Here is a 21,483-nt window from a genome sequence, read left to right as displayed (position 1 = left end):
TATTTTACTTTTCAAACCGCTTTATTCAAATCTTATACAGTAAAACGATCCCCTGAAGTCAAAACAAAAATTTAATGCAAATGATCACTGTCTTATAAAAATACAATGAATTAAAACACTTCACGATGTGTAAACCGCTCACAATATAAAACTATAAATTCCCCGTTGGTAACGGGGCGTCGTTTCACAGTCGACGTTTCGGTGCTGAGCGCGCGGGCTTCCTCAGTAAACTTTCAGCTGGTGCTTTTCGTCGAAACCGGCCGAGTGTCCAGCGTTGCGTACGATGAACGTGGACCCGTCGTAGTGCATGCGTCTCTCGCCTCTTCGAACGAAGAGGTGTCTTGTCTGGCCCATGGAGCCTGTACAGTGCATGTATGGGGATGAAATTGAAGCTGATCCGTTGGTAGGGGATGTACGTAGCGAGAATTTGTTGCTGTTTCTTCCAACGCTGAAAGAAAGAAAAACTGTGATATAATGACTTTGAAAGTGGTAGACAATGTCGAATTATGAAACAAAATATCTTCTTCTGGGCCATCATTGTCTATTAATATTGAAGGGAAATTTAAAATCATTAAATTAGAGCTTTTCCTTAAGTAATAGTCGAAATAACTGGATCATGTAGAATGTAGAATGTTTAGGAGAGGAGTTCGCCGCGACTTTACAGATCTATATAGATCTATTCTTGAGTTACAACGAGTTATAATTCATCATACAGCATCAGGGTTAAAGGTCGTATCTGAGACGGCTGCACAGAGGCCAGCTCTCCATCAGCCGTACCAAAGTTCATGGCACGAACTGTCGTCGTCTCGGCGCATTCAGTGATAAGGTATTCTGGTGTTACCCCATTTTCCCCGCAGAATCTGCATTCGCCATTGTTTCTCCGGTTCAGCCTACTGAGGTGTTCGTTGAGGAGACAATGTCCTGTTAGAAACCCCGTGACAATCCGAAGATTATTTTTACTTAAATCAAGGAAAATCTTTGATTTTTCTCGGTCGTAAATTCTAAGGAACTTTTTCGAGTGTCTTAGACCGTTCGAGGACTCCTATTCTAGGTTACGTATGGAGTCTTCCAGGTTCTTCAGTTCCGCTTTTAGTTGGTTTCCGCTTGGAAAACAGAACGGTTCTGGTCCAGTTAGTGGGAGTGCTCCTTTTCTAGCTCCTTTTCTAGCTAGTTCGTTTGCTTTTCCATTGTCTTCTATCCCTTGGTGAGCGGGCACCCAGAGTAGGAGGATTTTATTTACTTTGCCTAATTTGTTCAGCTTCACTAGGCATTCTTTGACCAACTTCGAATTGATGGTTACTGAGTTGATCGTGTTTAGTGCTGCTTGGTTATCGGATAAGATGGCTATTTCCTGTTTTCGATAGTTCCTATCTAAGATAAATTGTACGCATCTTTCGATAGCGTAGATTTGAAGTATTCCCCATTGCTCATTGATTCGGAGTATTTAGTTTTCGGCCTAAATACTGCCTAATTCGGCCCCCCTGCTTTGGTTATTGGAAGCAACAGTATACCACGTTATTGTATTGTCTTTTACATGCTGAGCAAATGAGCCCTTCCAATCCTTTTTATTACTCAATACTACAGTGAGGTGTTCAAAGTTGTAAATTCAATCAATCAATCAATCTTAATCAATCTCAATCAAAAAATTAAAAAAAAACAATTAAAAACAAGATAGCACAAAATATACAATAATCTTACAAATACGTTCATTAGTTTAAGAGACCTAAATTTAAAAAAAATAAATATCTACAAATAAAAATATTTCCCGACAGTCAAACAAGTAAGTCGGACCTACCAAGAACCAGCGAAAAACTCCTCCACGTCATAATATGCCCTCGCAACCAGCAAGGACCTGACAGCCCTTTTAAATGCCCTATGAGGATATATTATATATTTTTGAGGGTGAAGCCCCTGATCTGAAAAGTTCTCCCAGTACTGTTTCCGTCAATGACCATTCTAATAATTGTTACATTGGCATAACTACCGAGGACAAGGTGCAGTGAAGTTAGGTCTAGGATGACCTCCATTGCTGTTGTTGGGCATGTTCTTTCTGTACTTTGCACAGGTTTTGCCTTGCTGTACACGTTGCTCTAGTTTTGTGTACTAAGCAACTGCTCCATAGCTAATCATGGGTCTTACTATCATGGTATACATCCAGCGCAAAATATTAGGGCAGCCCTATCTATTTCCCGCCAGTCTTCTGCATATCATGAGAGCCTTTGTGGCTTTGCTGGTAATGTTCTTAATATGCCTGTTCCAGAGAAGTTTACTGTCTTTTCTGGATCATGTTAAATGACATAATTGTAACTTCATCTCATGCGGGAAAATGGGAAAACACCTGAACACCTCATCACTGAGGTGTTCACAACCATTCGTGCCATAAACTTTGGTACAACACCGTACAACTAATATCGGAAATAGAGAACTAGTTTCTGTGAAGCAGTCTCGCGATACTAGCTTTTGTCAAAACCCTGAGGCTGTATGATGAGTTATAACTCAAGAAACGGAGACACACAAAAATGTCTGTAAGGTCGCGGTGATTAAACACCGTGCCAAACATGTTATATATAAAAAAAAAGGAGAGAATATGGTGAATTCCATCGTCGTTTACCCCATTTTTTAAAAAATGCTGTAAAACTCTTCCAATATTTTCAAATGCCCTAAAAGAAATTTTATGAGTTGCTTAACACGCTAAAAAATAAAAACATACCGCACTAATCCATCGGCAGTCTGCGAAATTCGTACGTTGTTTATTATCCAATTCTCAGTACCATCCTCGGTGTACCAGTAGTTAGTAGCTTGCAGAACGCTCACGGCCTCGTTGACCAACTGAGTAGTAGTTGTAGGTGACGGTGTTTGATCTAAATATGGTGAATCTCTAAAATAATAATCATAACAGCTGTTTAAAATGAACAATTTATATTGTTACATTATTAAATTCTGCATTACATTCTAAATATCTAAATTAAACTACTCTAAAAGTTAAATTTGATCAGCTTTTGTCATATCTTCGAGTTCATATCAAAAATGTTATTTGTGAAGTTTAAGTTTCATCCAGAACCTCGCAATTAGTGGTTTCAATTAGCGTAGAAGTTTGTTTCTCTAATTTTAATGTAAGCATTCAGAACGTCAAAATTAGTGGTAGTAATTTTCAATTAGTAGAAAAAGTTAAGAAACTATTAGCTTTTCCACTAATTATACTTGTGTAAAATGTGAGAGGAATGTCATTTTGGATTTTGATTGTCATCTGTCAAGAGAAACTGTGGTTAGATATCAAAAGTTTACTGTTTTATAAGCTAAATTTTGGGTTTTGTCTATGGATACAACTGATTACCGCAAGCTGTTGCTAGGATATTCTATTAATTTTAATTGTGTTTTTTAGACATTGTGAATGATCGTAAATTAAAAAGTATAAAGATTCATTCAGAACCTCCCAATTAGTGGAATAAATTAGTGGTTTCAATTACATTTTATACTTTTTAGTTTACGATCATTCACAATGTCTAAAAACCAGGGTTGGCATGATTTAAATCAAATGATTTAAATCATGATTTAAATCGTGATTTAAATCAAGTGATTTTTTTAATTTTAATCATTGATTTAAATCAAAAAAAAATAATTTTATTAAAACTTTATTATAAATAAAAAAATAACTGTAAAAGTTATAAAAATGTGTTCTAGAAAACTATAAAAAATATTTCTATAAAAGATATAACAGATAATAAATCGAAAAGTAATTGCATGTAAATGTTATAAAACTATATAAAAATATCTATTCATCAATTTAAATGTTGGACCGATTTTTGAAGTAATTTCGTGTGAATCCATTAGACCACTAAACGCGGAGATTTATTTTAAAATTTATGTATAAGTTAATTTAATAATAATTTGCTGGTCGAATACACATCATTCGCAGTCTAGTGCAGAACAAGATTCTTCTGATATAGAGACTATATCTTCATTCCCAAGAATCTATAATAATCGTTGTCAGGAAATATGTTGTTTTATTTTTCTTTGAAATGGTTGTATTTTTCCAAATTCTTACCGACATTTTGATCCTCAGTAAGTATTTCACACTTTGACATTAGATAATACTAATTTCATTCTCGACTTAGAGTATTTCCGAACAATAGTGTATTGTTTTATTAGGAGTAAAAATTATACTTTTTTTGATGAATTATACTCCTTTGAAGGACCATCGTAAAGCTATGAGCTATTCCGACGTTACAAGGAAGCACAAAAAGTACATTTTACTCCTAATAGAACTTGCATACTTTTTTTTTAAAACATTACAATAATTTTTAATCAATTTCAAATATTGCAAATAATATAAACAGTAATCAAGCAACAATTTAATTTGTACACTCGTTGAATTTGACACTTAATATCAGTTTAATAATATATTTTTGTACTTTTGTGCTTAGGCGTAACAGTGCTTTACTTTTATACCTAGGCATTAAAATGGCAAAAATTAATACTTTTGAGACGTTTGAAAAAAAATCCTTTTGATCTGAAGCGAGCGACTTTTTTGAGAAATATATTGGTGATTTAGAATTATTAATGTTATCGACAACGGACAGAGTTATAAAGATTTAGCCATTTAGGATAGGACTTTAATTGGAAATAAGTAGTAGTCATTTGGAAACCCCATTTAAATATTGTTTTGAATTAAAATCAAAAAAATCTGATTTAAGTCATATAAATCTGATTTTTTTGATTTTTTTAAAAAAATCATGATTTTTTTCAACCCTGCTAAAAACCCAATTAAAATTAATAAAACATCCTAGCAACAGCTTGCGGTAGTCTGTTGTATCCATAGAGAAAGAATAATATTTAGCTTATAAAACCATAAACTTTTGACTTCTAACAAAAATTTTTCTTGACGGGTGATAATCAAAGGCCAAAATGACATTCCTCGCAAATTTTGAAGTATAATTAGTGGAAAAGTCAAAAGTTTGTTAACTTTTTCCATTGATTGAAAATTACTACCACTAATTTTGATGTTCTGAATGCTTACATTAAAATTAGATGAACAAACTTCTACGGCTAATTGAAACTACTAATTTATTCCACTGATTTCGAGGTTCTGAATGAAGCTTTAAGCTAAATTTACAATAAAGAAACTACTTAATATTAAATAAGTAGATTTAAATATAATTGGTCATATTTTTTTTTTTTAATTATTCATTTTATTCAAAATAGTTTTGAATAGTAAAATGAATATATTATTATAAATCTGGCAGTACTCTTTTCGGATCATAATGCTATAAGCATAATCAACACGTTCTTAAGAAAAAAATCGTCATAATTTTAAATATTATGATTCTCATGTTTTAAAAAAATATTTTTAACTTTGCTAATTAAATTACTAAATTATTAAATAATTATTAAAAAACAAATTTTGTTTTCCGAAATACATTTTAAATGTATAGTACGGGAAATAAATTAGAGATTAATTTAAGTATGGGAAAGTTAAAAATATTTTCTTAAAACATGTCAATCGTAATATCTAAAATTAAGACTAATTTTTTTTCTTTAGAAATAAAATCTACAGAAATCCCAAATTAGTACCTTAAAAAATTAAGACTTACTCATAAAACACATTCAATGTGAAATCATGCTGCGACAAATCGTTAAACGAATCTGTAGTAGTCCGTGTATTCTCATGTTTTAAAAAAATATTTTTAACTTTCTGCTAATTAAATTACTAAATTATTTGTTTTCCGAAATACATGTTAAACGTAAAGTAGAGGAGCGGGGGGCACGTTGTTACACGGGTAAGAAGTTACACGCCTTTTTTACCGAGATTTTTAACTTTTTGGTGGGCATAAGTTGACTCATTTGTTTCCTTATAACATCGTTCATTAAATAAAAATGATCAGTGACCCGTCAAGCGCCACGCTGCTAAGTTGTGTGCATGTGTCTCAAATTTGAACCAAGTAAGTAAACAAATCTTTTACGAAATTTTTGATTACTGATGTCTATATTTTTTATTTTCTCAAAAATTTTAACTTTGAACGTTCATAATATATCTACCTGTAATTTGCAATGTTGTTTTTTTCTACTATAGATATCCATTAATGCTGACTTTTTAACAATTTATATTTAAAAACGTACCACGGGGCAGGTAGTTACAATTTTTTGGGGTAAGTTGTTACATATAAAAAACTACAAAAACCATGCCTTGTGTTGTACCGTTCGTCTTCATATTTTAAAATTTCTAAATATTCTTTGTTTTTTTTTCAGAATGAGAAACTATCAAAGAAAAACAGAAAGAGGTACAACTAGTCAAGAAGTTTATGAATCTGCTGCAGTAGGCATACTGCAGAATAAAACGAGCATTCGTAAAGCAAGTGAAATGTTTAATTTATGTCCGATGTCCTTGTCCAGGTACCTATGTCAGAAAAAACAAAAACAACGAAAGTTGTTCATTGGGTTACGTTAAACCTAGATTGGTATTCTCACAAGAAACAGAACTAATTAGCTTCTTATCTACTCAAAAGAAATATATTTTAGTTTACTACCAAGAGAAGTCCGAAAACTAGCTTACCAATGTGCTGTAAAACTCGAATTAACAAATATTCCCCCCAGCTGGCTTAAAAATAACATGGTTGGGCCGGACTGGTTTAAAAGTTTTATGGATAGAAATCCTCAACTATCTCTACGAACACCAGAAGGTACATCTTTGGATAGAAGAACGTCGTTCAACAGAACCAATGATTTTTCTGGCAAACTGTAAGGCTTTCTCCAAAAATATGAATTCACTGCTTCGCCTTCGCGCATATGGAATGTTGACGAAACAGAGGTGTCACAACGGTACAGAAGCCTAAAAAATAGTTGCTGCCCGTGGTCAAAAACAAGTCAGTGCGATCACATCTGCCGAAAGAGGAACATTTAGAATAATTGATAAATGCTGCTGGAAATTCAGTTTCGAAGATGGTGTTTCCCAGAATGATACATGGGTCTTTTTCTCCATGCTGTAGATATTATAATTACTCATAAATGTTAAAATACTGTTTAAAGTGATCTCTTTTGTTTATAACGCTTTGAAATAATAAAAAAAATGATTTATTATTGATGATTTTGTTTATTTATCTACCGTAACATCGTGCCCCGAAGATGTAACAACTAGCCCCAAATAGGGGGTAAGTTGTTACAATCGATGTTTTTTGTTCATTGTGAAAAAATTACATAAATTTTAATAACTTTTAGGTCATATTTTAATAGCTGAATAGACATACTAACGATAAAAGCAACCAAATGTATAAATTATTTAATAGCTTTTGTCATATTGACAATTATCTAAAAATGGTAACAACGTGCCCCCCGCTCCCCTACGAGAAATAAATTAGAAATTAATTTAAGTATGGGAAAGTTAAAAATATTTTCTTAAAACATGTCAATCATAATATCTAAAATTATGACTATTTTTTTTTTCTTTAGTAATAAAATCTACAGAAATCCCAAATTAGTACCTTAAAAAATTAAGACTTACTCATAAAACACATTCAGTGTGAAATCATGCTGCGACAAATCGTTAAACGAATCTGTAGTAGTCCGTGTTCCGGCCGAGTCAACCAGATAGACTAAGGCACACTGCATACTGCTAAAGCTAACTCCTTTGTACCACATTTTTGCAAACCTGGATATCAAAAAAAGAATATTCAAGTAACCTTAAACAAACAGTCGCAATTATCTGGATACATCTCAATTTTCGTTTATTTTGATCTATACTAATATATAAAATCCTTAAGCGACTGACTCACTGATTAATCACGATCCTGCTCAAACCACTCAAGGTAAGAAGCTCAATTTTGGCATTCAGGTTGATTCTAGGGTGTAGAGGTTCGATAAGAAGGGATTTTTCGAAATTCCAGTTCCAAGGGCACCCCCTTGGAACTCAAACTTGGAAACCACCTCTCAAATATTACAATATTTTTTATTCAAAAAACGGCCAAGTTTTCGAAAAAAACACGTATATTTTATTTTGTTTTATTACATATTTTAAGATTTTTTATAAATGTATACAGGGTGTTTCGAAAAATCTGGTCATTGATTAATCACGATCCTGCTTAAAGCGCTTGACGTAAAAAGCTGATTTTTGGAAAACGGATTGACTGTAGGGCGTAGAAGTTCGATAAGAAGGGATTTTTCGAAACTCGAATGCTAAAGGGGTGAAACCACCGAATTCACAGGGGGTGAAAAACTCTTAAACACGTATATTTTATTTTGTTGTTTTACATATTTTAAGATTTTTTAAAAATTATACAGGGTATTTCATAAAATATGACCATTGAGTAATCACGATTCTGCTTAAACTGCTTGACGTTTAAAGCTGATTTTTGGCAAACAGAGTGACTGTGGGGTGTAGAGGTTCGATAAGGAGGGGTTTCTCGAATCTCAAATTCCAAGAGGGTGAAAACGCCCCTCAAATATTACAATATTTGTTATTTAAAAAACGGTTAGTCTTTCGGAAAAACGCTTGGAAACGCATAATTTATTTTGTTTTTTTTACATATTTTGAAATTTTTTAAAAAATCATACAGGGTGTTCCAAAAAGTTGGGTAATTGATTAACCACGATTCTGCTTAAACTGATTGACGTAAAAAGCTTACTTTTGGCAAACGGATTTTTCGAAAGTCAAATTCCAACGAGATAAAACTACCCCTCAAATATTACCAAGTTATATAATAATATCGCCATATTGTTTTTTCTCGTGCTGACATAAATGTGAGAAAATTTTATCCAGTTTGTATGTTAATGGAAATTCTTGCTTTTATTTATCATCACCATTACAAATGATTAATTCGACGCGAACGAAGTCGCGAGTACACGCTAGTTGTTACATATATTTATTGCTGCTTTTTAATTTTGCTTTGCCTATAAGGACTATAATTTACTTTAAATTAATTTAAATGGGGTATTAAAACATCGAGTGTGAGGTTGTATTGGAATATGTTCATGATGATCCTTTCGCATAAATAAGGCTTGGTGCATTGTCGACCGATGCTGCCACCATCGGAGAATATCGTAAACAATCGGTATTATTATTAAAATGTTGTGGAAGTATAATTTGTGCAAATTCTAAAAAAATAAATATTTTGAGAAGGTCCAACTTGTATTATAATTTATTATTGAAGCTAATAAAAGTTTTTAGATGAGTTCAACTACGGTAAGGAGCATAGTTTTATGCACTGTTTAGCTAGTGGGGACATAACTTGGGCTATTTCGACTATAACGAAATTTTTTGGAGGTACATTATTATAATTTTAGAAGATATTCATAAAAAATTAAGCACTAGTGGATTAAAAAGAGTTTATCCTCTCATAATATATGTCTATTTAATTTTTTCATTATGTAATGGGCACTTTGTTTACTCACTTGTTTCGTCGAACTGCTTGAATCCATTTTTGCTTTTAATCAGATCAGTTTGAGAAGCTGTGAAGCTATAAAATGTTGATTCGGGAGAGTTGAATATTCGGGAAAGTTGAGTTATTGTATATTATTGCACCCAACCACATAATTACGACCTCCTTTACGGGTTACGCCCTCCTTATCATTTTTTCTTCATTTTTATTAACATTTGAAATTGTCAGAACACAACGCGACGCCCAGTTCGAGTTCTTTTTTACTTAATTTTTACTAGCCGAAACAACGTTACATCAATAACTGCACTAGCAAAAAACTAAAATACTTAAATATTGTGATAAAGCTACGATTTCAATATTATTTTAATGCGATCAACGTGAACTGTAACAGGAACGGCGTGAAATACATAGTGATATTTTCTGATTTCGGCCGTATAGAGCGCTGCCTATAGTCAATATATATATTGCAGGTTTGATTGTTATGATTTCCCTATTTTTTTTTAATACAAATTTGATTGCTGAATTAATTTGTTTGGATAATCGTCAGCTGTTTTTGTTAATTATTGTCAAACTTCAAAATACACATAGCCAACCGGCAAAACAGAAAAGTCGTGGCAGGCTTGCTGGCAGGGATCATTAGATATAGACTAGACACTAGTAGAATATTGTGACACCCTAATCACTTACTTATCATTGCCATGACTATCATTTGCCATAATTTCTACTCTCGAACCATACTGATATACTCGTCCATTCGGATGTATGAGACCGGACGACGACCCGCTGGCACTGAGCGCCAAAACGATGCCAGTTTTGGCATTGGCAATCCTAACAGCGCGTTCTGGAGATATATCAACACGAATGCGGTCATGTAAGCGTAAAGTAATTACTCCATGAGGCGAAATGACTGTTCCGCTCATTTGATATGTATCGTCGCCATAATAATCCTAAAAACATCATTAAAATAAACAAATATCTATGCAGACCACATATACACTAGGGAATCAATAGTAATAATGTATTATTATGTTGAAAACGTAGTAAAACGTTAAGATACACTTACATTAAAATCATCTGTAAAATAGTTTTTTACGGTAATAGGCTTAGGAACGTAGGGTGGCCAACTAGAGGGCCCTTCCAATTTCATCATATCTCTAGAAGGCATTTCATCACTGACATGAGAGCTTGTGAAAACACTTCTACTTCTCGGACGGGGTGCATCCTTGCGTCCTGGTTCATTTTTACTTATTCTGGTAATGCTATCTATAACTCATTAACAAATAGAAAAGCACGGTTATATATTTAGAGAAGCAAATCTACATGTCTATATGCATATTATCATAAACGTATCGTTTCCGTCCCAGCAACTACACTGTGTATTTACATTTCACTTATTCATACATGAAGAGTTTGCTACATTAAAGTTATGTTACCTGAATGTAAAAGAAACAAGACAAAATTCAATTAATACAATATCCAATACGATCCGCACCTAGACGAAATATTATTTTGAGTATACTGAATAGAAATATTGGGTGCGTGTATAATACGATACGTGCCGGACACTGTGAATTAGTTACTTATAAAACCGCTAAATATTTTTCAGAATCAAAAAGCATAGTCAAAAAGTTACATTCTGGAAACGATACATGCATGATAATGTGCACAGACCTTATTTTAAGAAATTAAATTGTAGATATTTAAAATGCAGTATATTTTAATAAACAGTTTCTTACCTTTACGACGAAACACTTTATCAGTAGTTTTATTCATTTTAGAAGATTTTTAAGCAAGAAAAAATAGTTAGAATCAAAATTACTTTTGTTTATACATAAAGAAAGATCACTGTCAAACAAAGGCCTACTATGACAAAAATGTCAGAAATAATTAGGTAAACTATTTTTACCTGACTGAAGTTCAAGTAATATAAATTTAAAATGTATGAAACAAATCACAAATAATTATTTATTAAGCTTTATTATAAAAAATCTCATAAATATACTACAACTGGTAATTCTACAATAACATAGATGAAATATATCGTTCTTTTTCTTTGGCAGTTAATGGCAGAAATTGATTCCATATAACCTGAAATCAGAAAATTTAATATTTTAATTTTGAAATTAAATTCAAACATACCATTCTTGGCGTGTAACCAATTTTTTTCAACTGTCTTTCCTTCATGAGCATATGTCCTAATGGAATGCTTGTTTCCTTAATCGTATTATTATAGCCCACAACCATAATTGCGTACCATTTTAAAGACCCATCGTTAAAAGGAACCATAATATCACCTAATATATAATTCTCAAAACCTTTAGGCTTAACAAACTGATCTGTTTCTATATTCTTGCAAACAACTATAACTGAAATATTACATTTATACTGTTATTGTTTGCTTACAGTTGGGGGTTGGAACTTTTAGTGTTACAACAGCAAACTAAAACACTAATTCAACATGATATACATAAGTACTTTACTTTTAACATTGGACGCGCGTTTAGCATCAAGATTGTTACCTTAACATGCCAACATGGTTTTTGATTAAAACTAGCTTTAACTTGACTAAGTTAAAACAAGTTTTAACCATCTGCTGTAAATTCTAACATGGTTAACAAAACGCGCGTCAGCTGTTAAGTGTTTTTGTGTATTGTGGTGAATTGTTTTATTTTGATGTTATTGTTAGCCAGAGTTGTTAGCTATCAAATATAGGGTTGGCATAGATTAATTAATTCTTTTTCCAAATAATCTTTAAGCTAGTTGATCTCAAATGTGGAACTATGGTTTAATAATAATCATAACACAATTTAATTATGTGTTACCAACATCATAGTCTTGTCCATACATTAATATACGTTTTAAAATAAGTAAATAAAAAATGTATACCTCCACTTTGAAAATGAGGAAGTACATGATGAAGAAAAATAAAGTCCTCATTTTTTACAATTTTTTTTACAACTTCTATGGCAGCTATAAATAGTCGATCAGCCAATGTAACATTTGTCCATTGGTCAGGTGATGGGATAAAATCAGTAAGCCACTTTGCAGCTTTATATTTTAAATGTGGAGGTAATCTATTACCCTTATAATCAGGACAGTCAATGTCAATACTACAGTCCAGGGAAAACAGTTCCCTTGGTACTGACTTTGCAGATTTTCCTGAAAAAAAATAAAATTAGTATAGTTTTATTAGACCTGTAATTTAAAAATATTTCCATGAAATATACCAATTGTTATACAATACCAAATGATAAGTTTATATATTCAGCATCCAATATATTATCCAAGTAAGAATAAGAATAGATTTCTTGCAAACTAAGATAATGTAATGCAGATAAAAAAGGCCTTGGATGCCTAGCAATTTCACTTGAGCGATAATCTTTATGGAGTTCTTCAAAAGCTTTTTCATACAGACGTGGCACAGTTTTGGGATGATAATTAAACATTGATAAAACATTTAGTATGCGCTCTATTTCTTTTAATCTAATAGTTTTAATATCCTTAAATAATATCTCTGAAACTTTGCTGAAAATTTCAAAAATATAATATTAATTAATATATCTTATATTCTTACTTACTTTAAGATATTATAATTTGGAGTGACCACTGCTGTTAAAATTAGTGCTATATGAAGACAACATACGTTTGAAAATCTATCCAATTCTGGATATAGTTTTTCTAACATTGTTTGGATATCATTTAATACTTTAGGTGGTTGAGAAAATCTTAATGTCTACAAAATATAAGAACTATGTAATAACAAGACCTACACTATTTATAAATACTAATCAATAGAGGTATATTAAATTTATATTTGTTGTTACCTTCATTATAGCAGTTAACGAGATTTCATGTATATCTTTGCAGGAATTAGTAACTCCCTTAATCATAGCTTGCGAAATAGGTAACAGTTTAATCTTACTCTTTGTCTTAAAATAACCCAATGCAATTACGGCCATTTGGTCTACAGTCATCTCATTGATATATTTTTCAATTGCATATTCATATTCAAAATGGACTTGTCTCCTTCTACTTACATTAAACAAAAAAAATAAATGTAATAACTGCTCTTTGGTTAGTTTGTCTGTTTTTTTCGCTAAATTGTCCAATATTTCATATATAAAGTCACTGTACTTTGCCATTTGCCATTTGTACCACATATCAGCAAATGTTATTAGAGTTTCTACATTCCTCTTGGGTATTCTCCAGCAGCACATATCATCTAAACAACTCCACACATCATGAAAATTATGAGCTAAATAACTGTCACATCTTGGATATTCACTTAAACATCTCAGAAGTTCCAATAATTCCGTATCAGTAAGATTTTCACAATGATCCATCAAGCCATCTACTAAAGAATCAAATCGAGTATCTGACAAATTTATTTGATGATCTTTGCAATATTGCGAAGCGGCTTTGAATGCATTTGCGATGTCTGTACTATTCGAATTACGCCAATTCCGATCCAGAAATGTGGTAAGTTCATGCTCATTAGAAATATTAGTAACTGTTCTATTCACTGTACTACCTAAATTATCAGTGGCGACAATATGGTAAGCATAATTATTTTCTTTTTCCACATATGTACATAAATATCTTCGTTTACTTAAATAGTACTGTATATCGATAAATTTTTGTTTAAACTTACTTCCTCTATTGAATAATGAATAAGCTAATGATGTGTAATTACGGTTTAATCGCATCATTATTAAGGCTTGATTAAATGCTCTATTAAATGACATATTTCTAATATTTTTAATCAAAGAAATAGCTGGAAATTGCAAGAATAAACATTTTTATAACATAACTTATTACAACATAACCCCTAAGCCCCTACAATAATACCTATTAGGTTACGTTTTGTTATCAAGGGTTGGCACTGGTAGATCCAATAGGTAGATCAAATAACTAAATAACTAGGAACGTCCAAAAATATCGATAATTTAGAATGTGAAACAGATTTAATTAACGAGGAGTCTACTCCATAGAAAACAAGATCTACTCGCAATATATCAATTTTGGCTTGGAAATTACCCCATGATCGATTATATCCATATCCGTATAATTTTACATATAGAATAAACAGCGATCGGGGTATACCGCGATCGGTAATACCCTTAGATTAACAATAAAAAGTAATACCCAGCGATCTTCATTTCGCAGCCATCGCTGACGCCGTTTTTTTTTATCATATGGTAGTTTATATTTATACCTATGATTTATACCATATTTATACCTTTTTTACATGATGATACTCTCATGACATCTCTCATGATACGAGTCAAGTATAATTTTTTATAAACACTTGGTCTAGCCATTTGTAACATATAGGTATTTTTCTCATATATCTTAATTAAAATCTCAAATATAGGCCTACCAGGAATTTATTAAAAAAGCCAACACAAAAATATATTAAATAAATATTTAATTTGTATATGTCAAAACAACCATTTCAAAATTAACTATCCCATTTTTTAAATTCCATTCCATCTGGAGGTTTCACACCTACTTTTTTACCAGCAACCTCAGACCAGTTAGTGCTCAATACTGTGCCACCACTTTCAAGCTAAAATAAAGAAATATTCAATATGCATTCAGAATAATACAGGTCGTTTAATACCATATGATCGAAAAAAAAACGGCGTCAGTGATGGCTATGAAATGAAGATCACGTATGATCATGTAATTTAATATGTAAAATTATATGGAGAATGTTATCAATCGTCATTCCTAAGCCAACTCAACACCGTTTTTTTCGATCATAGCATAATTTATTACTTATTACTACCTATGACCGAAAAAAACGGCATCCAGTTGGCTGGGAAATGATGATCGATGACTTTTCCCTTTGAATAAGAAGACCAAGGAAGGACTAAGGACATGCTAAGGAGCATAATGCTATCCATGTATTCATGCATGGTGGGCGGAAAAAGCACTCTAGGGTGGGGATCCTTGACAGTTCTGTTTGACGATTCATCTGACACATTTGAATTTGATTTGAAATTTTGTGGATTTGTCACTCTTTACGGAGCTTATTTTATGTTATTTATTATTTATTCTATTACTGATAGTTGTATCCTTGTCTATATATCATCTATAATCAATTGTATAAAGTTGTATAAAGGTAGTAAATCTAGATGGAAAGTGTGGCAGAACTTAAATTAACAGTGACACTATCGCGATTTATCGAAAAAGACTCTAAAATAGTTGGTTGTGTAGCGTGCGGTAGATCTCGGCAAAAATCGAGTGAAATAATGGAATAAATAAAATAAACTTTTCGCTAGTAAGTGATTATATATTATACATACGTGTAGTAAACCGATCATTTATGAAATTCACTTAAATTAACAAATTATATATTTTTTCTTGCATTTTTGCTTTTATTTACTACTTGTCAAAGATTTGATGTCAAAGAATTTAGATACAGCATTTGACTTACCTGCTTCAGTAGCGTATCGGATGTTTATGGTTATAAATAATTATTATAACATCTATTTTTATTAGAATTTTATATTATTATAACAATTTTAATAACTACCAACATTTATTCACAACGTAAAATAAAAAAAAAATATTGAGTCTACCCCACGTCTACCCTACATCATAGTTTTACATTTTTTAAATAAAATTAGAACGGCACTGATAAACCGGAATTTAAGTCGCCCATATTTGAGGCCCATCGCGGTGGACTAAGATTTTTGATATGCTCCTTCCTTAGTCTTCTTATTCAAAGACTTTTCCCATATAAATTTACCTATAAAATGACAAAATGACAGCGATCTTCATTTCATAGCCATCACTGACGCCGTTTTCTCTCAATCATACGGTATACTTATGCAACTACAAAGAAATGCTGGAGAATAAGATAAAAAAGTAGAGATATGTTTTTTTGGCTGTAAGTTATATTGTAAATGTTGACAGTCGACAGTTATAATATTGGTCACTTTTCAGAATACAGCAATCACATAAAACATTTCTCCACTTCATGTAATTTGGTGTGACCAGTCTATCAACTGGTGAATTCTGAAAGGTGACAATAATTGCATTAGCAAGACTGTCTCGTTTTTTCATTATGAGGTTAACCAAACAGATTTACTAACTTTTCTTCTTCTAATTTATAAACTTACATAGCTTTTATTCATTGCTTTCTTTACTTCATCACTACCTTTACCATAAATTTGTTGGAAAAGCTGATTGAGAGCTTCCTCCCCTTCAGGTTTTTCTTCTGCTTCTTGTTTTGTTATTTCTTTTTCTACTAAATTCCAGTCTTTTCCTTTTTTTGATGTGGGATAAGCTGGTGGTCCTGCTGTTCCTAGTTCTTGAAATTTTATAAAGGTCTTTTATGCAAATTTAACATTATATTATATTTAAATAATCTCCTAAATTCACTAACCTTGAGGTATTGGCTTGATTTTTTCATTAATTCCTCCTTGTAGCTTGTCCCATCTTAATCCTTCCAATTTTTTTAACTTAATTTCAATCTAAGGAATAATTGGTGCTTGTCAGATATAACACCCTCCGAATTTTGTACTTTTTTTTATATCACTCGAAAGCATACATCGAAATAAGTATTTCAAGCCAAAAAAAAGTGTGGATGATCCATAATTTAATGAAAAAATAAACATCTAATTATTGCTACAACAGGCTACTTTCTATGCGAAAACTCCTCCAAATTTTGTCGGCGTTGCCAGATTCATTCATTTCTTCTTGAAAGGTTCATTAAAAAAACACGTGCTGGTCGGAAGAAAACTCGCGTTAAGAACAGATTATAAATTATTTTAAAATCAAGAAAAGGCGATCGCCTGAGGAACTGCTCCTACCCCTAGCTGATATTTTGCCTACGAGATCTGACTATTTATAACTACAAAGTTGCACGAAAGAGTTTTGATTGCGTTGGTTTCAACTTCTTTGGGGGTTAATCTGTTGTTTTTTTTATATTTTAATACGAATCTGAGTGCTTTCAATGTCTTGATTTTAAAATAACTTATAATCTGTTCTTATCGTGACAGCGCTACTGTTAAGGATTTGTTCGTCCGGCGACCGGCACGTAAAATCAAGTGAAAGCAATCAGATTCGTATTAAAATAAAAAAAAAACATAACAAAAGACTAACACCCTCACGAAAAGGTTGAAACCAGCGCAATCAAAACTCTTTCGGTTTCAACTCTTTTTTTGTATCATGTAACGTACCGTATGATCGAAAAAAAAACGGCGTCAGCCATGGCTATGAAATGAACATCGCCGTCATTTTATATGTAAAATTATATGGGGAATGTCATCGATCGTCATTTCCAAGTAGGGTTCCCAACTTGAGCATGGGCGATTCCGGGACAATTATTTTCAAGTTTTTAAATAATTGAAACAAAACATTACATATTAGAAATTCAAATACATTATATGTAAATGTGATTTTTTTGGTCCCGGCCAAGGCAAAATTTTCGCCGGGACAAACTTTCTGATTCCTGGTTAATCCCGGTCAAACCGGGACGGTTGGGAACCCTATTTCCAAGCCAACTGGATGCCGTTTTTTTTCGATCATACGGTATTATGTATCATACAAACAAGAAATAACTTTGGCAACAATGCTTACGCAGCTTACATCCTTAACAACAAATGGTGACAGACGGCTCCGGCGGCATGTTTGAATCGAAAGAGTAAATCGATCAGGCAAATATTACAATAGAGATCACCAACTCTATTTTTGATTTATGACTTAATAATGCTTCTCAATGATTAATTCTGACCTTTATATTAATAAAAAATGCATATAATCGTCATATTTTACAATAATTACACGCTTATACAACTTCACCATAATCTAAAAATGCACTTTTAATTTATTTATTTTTCAATAAATTGTGGTTCATCCGCAATTTTTTTTTGCTTAAAATTCTTATTTAAATGTATGCTTTCGACTGATATATAAATAAATGCCAAATTCGGAGGGTGTTATATCTGACAAGCACCGGAATAATTATATATCAATTACCTATATCTAAATAACAAAAATTATATACTGTTTTTTTAATAACTTCATACCTTCGAAGCAGACGTTTTGTAACTACACTGCTCAGGAACGATTCTGTGACTTAGATGAAACTGAAGGTGGCAATCTTGATATTCAGGGACTGTGATATCTGCTGTTACTTCTTGATCAGAAAAACTAACTTTCAGTTGATCAGATTGAATGTTTTTTATTAAAATCGTAATTACGACAGCAGAATCAGACTGATACCAATCATGTCTTAATGAGAGTGTAGGCTGAAAAAGTATACATTGGTTTTAAAAAATAATAGCTATAGGAATAGCTAATGTATTAGCTAATAAAAAAATGTTCAAAAAATCTCTCTGTTAAGAATCCTCGGAAAAATAATAGGTAATATCTAACTATTTTTAGCTTAGATTTTTAGCAAATACAAATACCTTGGGAGTTTGGGCACCTATTTCAGACATTTCTACCTGTAGAAATATTAAAAAGTCCAATTTATTTACTTTTCCTCTCTAATTTAACTCTGATCATTGCCTTCTACACTAATTATATTTTTCTGATATTTGCTCTTCTAAATTTAGCATTTATTATTCCCCTTGCTTTCTTTCTTGTTTATTGTTTTGTGTTTTGTCAATAGTGTCAGTTGTCAGTTAAACGGAAACCGGAAACCGTAGTCTTGCCGTAGTAAAGGCCGTAGTCAATAGTAGCTACGTACTCTGATAGTAGTTCTATCGTTTCGTTGGTTAGGTTGGATTAGTTCTTAGCAGCGATGGGAACTATCGAATGAATTAGACTATCGAATGGTTAATGAATGAATGATTTATCGTTGAGCCACGACTATCGAATACTTTTGATAAATGAAATTTAGTATTCGTTTGATTTTTGTATGCGTCAGTGCATTATTAGTTCTTCCAAATTCTTATAACTTCGCCGTATAAATACTGTGCTATTTTTGCGTTTATTAAAATAGTTAAAATACTAAAATAGTAGTTATTTTTTAATTTTATTTATTGACGATTGAGTGCATGTGCAGGTGGTCAAAATTTTTCCGAAAATTTGTGTGATTTTCCGTAGTCCGATCTTTCAATTATTTAATTTTATATGGTCTATTTTTTAATGGGAAATTTTGAGAAGTAGCAATTTTTAAGAGAGATGAGATGAACTTACAATTAATTTTAAAAATACATATTTGTATTTTAGATGTTTTAATAATATGAATTAGTTGAACTTAATAATCATATTTTAGTAATGTGGTTAAGTAAATGGGGTTATCGAACTCAAACTATGGGGTGAGAAAACTAAATTGAAAGTTTTATACGTGCCAATTTAAAAAAAAAGTTAACGATGTTTGTATTTTGTTTATGCTAATTCTCTTACATGTAGTTTTTTGCGAAGAAATATTTCATTTATTTTTTAAAGTAAAAGCCAGTAAAAGTAAATATAATTTTTAAATAGTAATATAAAGCACCTAATATAAATAATTTTGATTTCTAATTTTTTATTTATATTTTCTTCCATTACACTGCACGCTTAGAAAATTAATAAATGTTTATATTTCATGATTTTAAAATTTGTTGTTAATATAACAAATTAGTTCTGTAATTATTATTATTTAATAAACCAACGTTGCCACACACAAAAAATTTAGAGACTATATTATTTTTAAATAGGATCTAATATAAATAATTTTGACATCTAATTTCTTGTTTATATTTTGCTACTACTTAAAGAAAATGTTTATATTAAATGATTTTAAATTTTGTTGTTAATAGGTATAACAAATTATTACTGTTATTATTATTTATTAAACCAGTCTTTGCTTAAAACATTAAAAATCATTCTCCTACATCCAAAATAACAAGTATTATTGCAGTGTAACAACAGAATATTAATAAAAAAAATGCAGAATATATAGACATACCACAAAATAGAAATCAACTGATTGATTTCTATTTTGTGGACATACTATCCCTAACTAACTAAAGCCAAACAATAATATTCTTTGCTAATATAAACTAATACCAAAATATGGCAACAGCGCCCTTCATAATGTATTTTCTGTGTAAATACGAGCACCTCAATAAAAAAAATAATGTGCCCTTATGTATATCTGACTCCGCAAAAAATCAAACATGCCGGCTTCTTTCATAGCAATGCCACCGACCGCTGTCGGGTTTCTCGGAAAGAAACCTACGTCGCCGGGCGACAACTAAAATTCAGTTAATATTTTATTATAATCGATCCTGACGAATAAATGAATTTTATAAATGAATGGTTTTTGCTGCCGAATTACTAGAATACAATATTTCAAGGCAGATGACGGATCTATTCGATAATTTTTATTCGAATAGTTTTCAACGAATGTTTTCTTAGTAACTATCGAATTATTCGAATGAATTGCAACTATCGAATGTTTCGATAGTATTCATTCGATAGTTCCCACTACTAGTTCTTAGTTCGATATGTCGACTGTTAGGGATGGGCCTTTTCAGGACGAATTTATTATTAATTTACGTAACAGACCCTTAAGAAACGTATAAAAATATTAAAAGTTAGTTAATAAAAAAGAAAACATTTTAAGTCTGAAGTTTATAGACGGCTTTATCAGGCTTATCAATTTTTCTCTAAGTAAGGACCTCATGGTGTTGTTTTACTTGTTTTCAGTCATTATTATCTATTCTATACCCTATATTTATATTCGATAACTCCTTTGGATAACTCGGTAATTTTATACCTATATCTTTTCAATAAATTATCGGTATACCAAATTATCTATTATTTGATATAAAAATATATCATTAAATACATAATAATTCATAAATAATATCCTATATATGATAATATCTAGTCATTTATATGCATTTATAAATGATCAAAAAATGATCATATAGCATTATGCATTTTTATAAATAAAAACTTTTGTTGTTTATAAAAACTAAATTATTATACACCTTGATTTTAAAGTCATTGTCCTCTATATATCCTCTATATAATAATAAATAATATAAATTAGTGAATCAAATAAACGCAGTTTACTTCCTATTTTTCCATATTTCCCAAAATATTTTACTTTTAATTAAATACAACCTTGAATACATGGAAAAATTTGCCTTGTGATTTTAAG

The 21,483-nt window shown here is 31.4% G+C and overlaps 3 protein-coding genes across 4 annotated transcripts; all 3 read right to left on the bottom strand.

Annotated features, from left to right (window-relative positions):
- On the bottom strand, positions 1-11,237 carry LOC115875997. 2 transcript variants are annotated; one of them, XM_030891645.1, is made up of 6 exons: positions 11,105-11,233; positions 10,432-10,637; positions 10,056-10,315; positions 7,496-7,642; positions 2,711-2,878; positions 1-448 (listed from the first exon to the last, which is right to left on the bottom strand). In XM_030891645.1, the coding sequence occupies exons 1-6, from the start codon at positions 11,139-11,141 to the stop codon at positions 223-225; spliced, it is 1,044 nt and encodes a 347-aa protein (XP_030747505.1). In that variant the 5' UTR covers positions 11,142-11,233; the 3' UTR covers positions 1-222. The 2 variants fall into 2 exon arrangements, with proteins under 2 accessions (XP_030747505.1, XP_030747506.1); XM_030891646.1 differs by having other exon boundaries at positions 54-448; positions 10,432-10,631; positions 11,105-11,237.
- Positions 11,238-11,329: 92 nt separating this feature from the next.
- Positions 11,330-14,233, bottom strand: LOC115875995 (FAST kinase domain-containing protein 5, mitochondrial). The gene is made up of 6 exons (XM_030891642.1): positions 13,193-14,233; positions 12,947-13,101; positions 12,613-12,893; positions 12,255-12,527; positions 11,508-11,734; positions 11,330-11,456 (listed from the first exon to the last, which is right to left on the bottom strand). Exons 1-6 carry the CDS (start codon positions 14,111-14,113, stop codon positions 11,385-11,387), a joined length of 1,929 nt encoding a protein of 642 aa, XP_030747502.1. The 5' UTR covers positions 14,114-14,233; the 3' UTR covers positions 11,330-11,384.
- Positions 14,234-14,737: 504 nt separating this feature from the next.
- Positions 14,738-19,030, bottom strand: LOC115875998 (protein SGT1 homolog). Its single transcript, XM_030891647.1, has 5 exons — positions 18,794-19,030; positions 18,410-18,631; positions 16,765-16,852; positions 16,499-16,689; positions 14,738-14,937 (listed from the first exon to the last, which is right to left on the bottom strand). The coding sequence occupies exons 1-5, from the start codon at positions 18,821-18,823 to the stop codon at positions 14,830-14,832; spliced, it is 639 nt and encodes a 212-aa protein (XP_030747507.1). The 5' UTR covers positions 18,824-19,030; the 3' UTR covers positions 14,738-14,829.
- Positions 19,031-21,483: the final 2,453 nt, after the last annotated feature.

This window comes from Sitophilus oryzae, unplaced genomic scaffold (genome assembly GCF_002938485.1).
Source record: "Sitophilus oryzae breed Bouriz unplaced genomic scaffold, Soryzae_2.0 scaffold_1396_pilon_pilon, whole genome shotgun sequence".
NCBI lineage: Eukaryota > Metazoa > Arthropoda > Insecta > Coleoptera > Curculionidae > Sitophilus > Sitophilus oryzae.
This window is presented reverse-complemented; position numbering and strand designations above follow the sequence as displayed.